At 39.9% G+C, this 6762-nt stretch overlaps 2 protein-coding genes and 1 long non-coding RNA gene across 3 annotated transcripts in view; 1 reads left to right on the top strand and 2 right to left on the bottom strand.

Moving 5' to 3' along the window:
- The window catches only part of LOC117961210, a 2496-nt gene extending 1864 nt beyond the window's left edge, over positions 1-632 (bottom strand). Inside the window, exon 1 of the long non-coding RNA XR_004660344.1 lies at positions 114-632. This is a non-coding gene — a long non-coding RNA (uncharacterized LOC117961210). The remainder of the gene's footprint in view (positions 1-113) is intronic.
- Positions 283-6762, top strand: part of exoc8 (exocyst complex component 8) — a 21349-nt gene continuing 14869 nt past the window's right edge. Inside the window, exon 1 of the mRNA XM_034899692.1 lies at positions 283-312. The gene's annotated coding sequence lies outside the window, so the exon portion shown is untranslated. The remainder of the gene's footprint in view (positions 313-6762) is intronic.
- fam89a (family with sequence similarity 89 member A) lies at positions 678-5510 on the bottom strand. Its single transcript, XM_034899709.1, has 2 exons — positions 5091-5510; positions 678-1279 (listed from the first exon to the last, which is right to left on the bottom strand). The coding sequence occupies exons 1-2, from the start codon at positions 5337-5339 to the stop codon at positions 986-988; spliced, it is 543 nt and encodes a 180-aa protein (XP_034755600.1). The 5' UTR covers positions 5340-5510; the 3' UTR covers positions 678-985.

Below are 6762 nucleotides of genomic sequence, written 5' to 3'. Positions count from 1 at the left end.
CAGATACAGTATTAGGGGACCACTAAGGTCTATATAAAAGAGACTTCAGATCCAGTATTAGGGGACCACTAAGGTCTACATAAAAGCATCCAAAGAAAACCATGTCATGGGACCTTTAAAAAGGCAGGAAGTGAAGCCCTGACTCCTGTACCAGACCTCACTCTGTTTTCAAGCATGTTTACACTGTGAGTAGGTATGAAGACCTTTCTCTGTTCTTCAGGTCTGACAACATCTGTCCCGACCTTCTGGATTTATAAATGAATTATTTCACCAAGTAACACACACACACACACACACACACACACACACACACACACACACACACACCACCATCTCCCATCAGCATGTCCCCACAGGAGTCCCATCCTCTGTGTCCACCTTTTAAGTCCCAATTTCTGGGATTCCCAACCTGTAAATGCTGCACCCTCGTAGTTAGGTAGCGTTGCAGTACAAAACCTCAGTAGAGAGTAACAAGAGAGCAAATATTTTGTTATTTATATTATATAATAAATACAACACTGTTCATATATTTTTTTATGTAAAAAGGTTCTGCCAAAAAGGGAGACTGGCTAGCAAAACCACTTGATATAGAAGCAGCTGCAGAGCTGTTCATAAAAAGAAGTAATATATATATATATATATATATATATATATATATATATATATATATATATAGCGCCTATATTTTGAGTATATGGAGTCTTGTCTCAACTCCTGAGTTTGAGAGCAAGCTGCTTGTCAAAACACCCGGCCTCTCAGTTCCAAGGTCTCTGAAGCTCCTGGTCATGGTCACAAAAAAAGGGGACGTGTTTCATCTGAGGAGGAGCTGAACTTAAACTGAAGTCTATCATGGTAACTCCATACCACAAACTGCTACCCCTAATCAACCAGATCCTTCTTGGAGGCCCAAAGGCTTCCTGAGCAACTCAAGTCTCTCACCCCTAAAGTATGTATCCATCTGCAGAAACAAGGTGAGAACGAGGCCTCAGATGGTGACGTGAAAGGAGTCCCAGCTGTCGTCTTTGCCGCTGATGCTCCCGTTCTTGTCCCCTGCCATCGTTGCCATGCCGTCTCCGACCTCTCCGTCCGGATGTTCCCCGGTGGGAGTGGTGCCAGACTCCGGGTAGTACTCGTCGTCCTCGTCGAAGTAGCCGTTCTCCATCATGCTGAGGCTGGAGGCGGCGCTCAGGTCCTGGCAGCTGCCCTTGTACTCCTGGATCGACTCGTGGAGCGACCACAGCTGGCACAGCAGGGACATGTCCTGCTGACGCAACCCCACCTGGAGACAGTGGTGTTAAGACCTGCGTTATACATGGTGACTGGGCTGAAGGTGTCTATGTTCACTGTATGCATGCATGTACTGTATGCATGCATGCATGCACTGTATACATGTACTGTATGTATGTATGTATGCATGTACTGTATGCATGCATGCGTACAGTACATGTACTGTATACATGTATGTATGTATGTATGTATGTATGTATGTATGTATGCATGTATGTATGCATGTATGTATGCATGTATGCATGCACTGTATACATGTACTGTATGCATGCATGTACTGTATACATGTATGTATGTATGTATGTATGTATGTATGTATGTATGCATGTACTGTCTGCATGTATGTATGTATGCATGTATGCATGTACTGTATACATGTATGTATGTATGTATGTATGTATGTATGTATGTATGCATGTACTGTATGCATGCATGCATACATGTACTGTATACATGTATGCATACATGTACTGTATACATGTATGTATGTATGTATGTATGTATGTATTTATGTACTGTACTGTATGCATGCATGCATGTACTGTATACATGTATGTATGTATGTATGTATGCATGTACTGTATGCATGCATGCATGTACACAGTACATGCATGCATGTACTGTATACATGTATGCATGTACTGTATGTATGCATGTACTGTACTGTACTGTATGCATGCATGCATGTACTGTATACATGTATGTATGTATGTACTGTATGCATGCATGCATGTACTGTGTACATGTATGTATGTATGTATGTACTGTATGCATGCATGTACTGTGTACATGTATGTATGTATGTATGTACTGTATGCATGCATGCATGTACTGTGTACAGGTATGTATGTATCTATATTTCCGTCACGTGTCAGTTGAACTTCTCATCTCCAATCATATCTGTATTTTTGAGAAGTGGCGCAGTGTGCTATGAGGAAATTATCTAATTAAGTTATTTTGACTGATATTGCGACATGACTCAAGATATTAGAGGGGTTTTAAGGCCGGGCGATATGGAGAAAATCAAATATCACAATATTTTTGACCAAATGTCTCGATATCGATACCGCAACGATATTGTAGTGTTGACTATCGGTGCTTTCACAGAATATGTACACAATGAGAGTTTGGATAAATAATCATCAGTTATGTGGATTTAAGGATTAAGTGGATAAAGACAAATAATAGAAGTTCATGAAATGACATCACTTTACTGTAATGCAGCCTTTATGACAGGAAAAGACACTATGCAATATTAGGATATCCCAATTTCCAAAATCTAAGACGATATCTAGTCTCATATCACGATAGATATAATATCGATATATTGCCCAGCTCTAAGGGGATGATCATTTTTTGTATAATTATTCTCATTTTCATTGAAAAACCTAAAGAATGACAATGATTTATAGTGTGATTTCTTTGTGAGGATCTGCACTAAACAGAGATTTTCTTTAGTCTGGTAGTTACAATCTGAAGGCCGGGACGTCTCTGCAGCATGAGAATACTTCATTCAGAATGGTTTGACACATATTCAGCCTTTAACAAAAAGGGGGCCCCACCTGCAATATAGCCCCCCCCCCCTCACACTTGGATATTGCAGTACTCCATATTGCAATTTTGATCCAATTTAGATTAATTGTGCAGCCCTAGTTGAAAGACAGCCTACTTCTGGGCTTTATTAGAGAGTTCCTAGGCGTGTGTGTTTGTGTCGGCCGACGTCTATTTCCTAATTTTTGGACTACTTGCGCCCGTGAGCACCCACGGACGAACACATAAATCGGTGCCTGTGGTTAACGTAACTCACGTACCTCGCCTAATTCATTTGCAAAAGCTCCTGCAAACTCAGCCATTTTGGGCCGCAACAATCTCCTTAAAAGGCCTTGAAATCCTGGAGGGACCGGTATTTGCGAGGCCCTGTGCAGACTGTGGACAATAAAGACCATGTATCTATCTTACTTCCTATAAAATATGTGATTTCTGATTCTAAACTTCAGCTACTGTTAGGTCCACAAAGAAAAATGCAAACTTGTTCAATGCAGTTCTGACCCTGACTGCCGTGATCAGCTGTACGCACATGCATGACCACGAAGTCCCATAAATACCCGAGATAAACGTAAAATCTGCTTTTCCACAATGCTTAACAAGAAAAAAAGTCATAAAAGACCTTTGAGAGATAATCTGTGACTGGTACTTCACACTATAGGTTCTCCAGACTCTAGATCATAGACCGTTAATATTAAATATATATGAAGTCTACGCTCTAGATACAGACAACTAGAGCTGCACCGAGGCCTAATGACTGTTCATTATTCTGTCCGACCACCAGTCCAAAACACAACACTAGTTTTTGTTTGGTACCAAAGCAGCAAATCCTGCATAAGAAGCTGGAACTAGCAGCTTTTGGCCTCTTAATTATCCGATAATCGAAACGCCTGAGGATCCATTTTCTGTCAATAAAGACATTAATGGACTTATCATTTCAGCTCTACAGACCGCAATCAGCCAAATGACACTAATAGAGCTAAAATGATTAGTCAATTAATTGGTTATTTGATCAGGAGGACAAATGATCAACAAAATGTTGGACGATGATGATTATGGATTAATTAGAAAGTTATTTTTTAAGAAAAATGCAGAAGAACCTTATCCTTAGCTGCACCCTACCCGACATTGTGACATTACTTATTCAAGCTTTAAAAACTAACTCTAGCAGCAGGGTCGAAAGGAGCATTTCTCAAACCACTCAGCTGACAGGACAGGGACACTGCATTGTCTTCCATGGACAGACATGCGAGACAGACTCAGGTCAAACAGCTGAGACAGAGCACTGAGCTCCATAAACCGGGGTGCGGCTTACAGATCCTCACATAGAGAACTACTAAACTACAACTCATAGTAATACATTAACAACAGCAAAGCAGTAAGCCTTTAACAGAAATCAGAATAGCAAAGGGATGGAGTTTCACCAACAGACTGACAGTTTCTTAAATCTTAAATAGCCTGCTGGCTATTAGGAAAAGGCTGTTTTTATATATTGACCAACAGCCACGGAGTCTACCTTGATAATTCAACCTGGTCCTGTTATTAAAATTACCTGCTGCTGGAAAGGGAGTGTAAAAGAGTGTAATGAGTGTCTCACTCACTGAAATAATGTCATAACGTGTATTAACTCACTGCAGGATGTGATGCAAGCTCACGGAAAAAAGTGTTTACATTGAAGCTAAAAAATTTATTAAATTGAGTTTAGAATAAAATCCTAATGTGGCTTAATTTGTGTCACTTACTGCAAAGATTGTCCTGATCTTGGCTTCTCCTGTATCTGGTTTTCTTAATGCCAGACTCCATTTATAAATATATAGCGTTTTATCTCATAATGCCAACAAACCACTTGGTATGCTGCTATAGATAAGCTTCTATTTAATTATTTTTTCATAACCTCGGCATACATTTCCCTAAATAGAGCATACCAATGCAAAACAAAGCTGGTCAGTTTTACTATCTAGCTCTAAGATCTAGCTAAATTAGCTGCTGCAAAAAGCGAGATCCATACCTTAAAGTTGATATTATATTCATGTAATGTAGTTAATAATAAATGGTATGTATGCCGAATTTACCAGGAGACTCTACGAATTTGTGAAATGCCTTCAAATGTGTGCTAAGAGGCGTGTAAGTTCGTACAACAGCCAGACTAAATTAAACTAGTAGTTTCTCTGGGGGGGGTTTGGCTGAATTTGAGGCGGCGTTCGCCAAACCAGGGCTGGAAAACACAACACTTCGTCAAATTAAATAAAAATAAATACCATTTCTTTCCGCAGGAGAGCCAGAGCAGCGTCGAGGTTGGCCGGCTTGTTGGCCAGCAGGTTGTCGGTGTGGTTCCTGCCCCGGCTCAGGTCGTCCTGGATCATGGTCTTCTTCACGTACATCCTCTCCATGTCCCTCCAGGAGCCGCCGCTCGAGTTCAGCAAGCCGCTCAGGCTCTTCGGCAGGGGGGGCAGACCCTCGATGCAGGCCATTCCCCCCGGCGAACCGTTCGTTGACTTCCCATTCATTGTCCTGCGAGTTGCTGAGCGAAGAGAGGTTAGTATTTACGCTCAAAAGTTTACTATTTGGTGATTAACTCCTGGAAATACTGAGAAGAAGAAGCCGTCTGCCCCCGCAGCTAACCAAGCAACAGCCGTGGCGTTCCGTTCCTGCCCAGGGCGGCCAGTAGCGACGCAACGTCAAGTTACCCATGTTACCGTCATTGAGCTTCCGGTACGGTTATCAAAATAAAAGGCCTCACTGATTAACAGTTTTTTTTAATTTTTTTTAATGAAACATATGAAAAACATATAAAAAATGTGAATCAAGCGGTTTCCAAACAATTACTCACTTACAAATTACAACTGAAGAGTAGCAAAAGAACTAAATGTAATGATTTAGGAAAATTTGTGAAACGTGGATTTAGTTAGTTCGTTTTGTTGTGTGTGTGTGTGTGTGTGTGTGTGTGTGTGTGTGGGGGGGGGGGGTTCCGGTATAGTATTGCAATTTTGTGGACGTGCCAAATAAAATCCAAACACAACTAGTCAGTTCCAACCAGATATTATTGAGATTAAAGTACCTTACTTGTGACAATAATTGGGGCTCCAGTGGTGACGAGCCTTTGAAAACCACCTAGGCTAGCCTGCAATAGATGGTGCTTTTATTTTAGGGTTAAACTTCCGGTTTTGTTTTGAGATTGTTTAAAACTTGACTAAACTGGATTGTGGCTGAGTAGTAAAATCCGCTTCCTGTCCTTTTAACACCGCGGCTGCTGGGCGTCTCCCTGCTTAACAGGCAGGACGACTCAGTCAGGATGGTAAAAATCACATTATATTCATTGTATACAACATTATCTGAACGTCAGAACAGAACATATAGAAGTTAGATATTAGATACACACACACACACAGACACACACAGTTTAAGTTTAAACACGAGACAAGAGATGAGACAATAAGAGTAAATAAAGCAAGTAAAGAAAGTAAAATCCTTTTAATAATATACAATAATTTACTTGTCAATCGGTACACATTTTATTCTGAGTATAATCTTGACACAACTAAACACAAATAAAAATGACTTCAAAGTAAAAGCTTGAAAAACGAGTGTGTTTATGAACGCAAAGTTAACAAATATCATCAATAAATAATGTCCAATCATAAATTATTCAAGTTTATTGAAGACGCCAGAGAATGCATGAGTTTTGAAGACATTGATCTCTGTATTATGTTCCGTCTCTGATAATAAAACATACAGTCAATACACTTCATTGGAAGTTGTTTTGGATAGAAAGCGTCAGCTTAATGACACGTAATGGAATGGAATGGAATTTAATGTAATGTAATGTAATGTAATTTAATGTAATGTAATACTGCATTAAACTTAATGTCTGCCTATTGGTTTAATGGACTATTATATATATATATATATATATATATATATATATATATA

The sequence above is a fragment of the Etheostoma cragini genome, chromosome 18 (genome assembly GCF_013103735.1).
Source record: "Etheostoma cragini isolate CJK2018 chromosome 18, CSU_Ecrag_1.0, whole genome shotgun sequence".
NCBI lineage: Eukaryota > Metazoa > Chordata > Actinopteri > Perciformes > Percidae > Etheostoma > Etheostoma cragini.
Note: the sequence above shows the minus strand (reverse complement) of the source record. Positions and strands in the feature narration are given on the sequence as shown.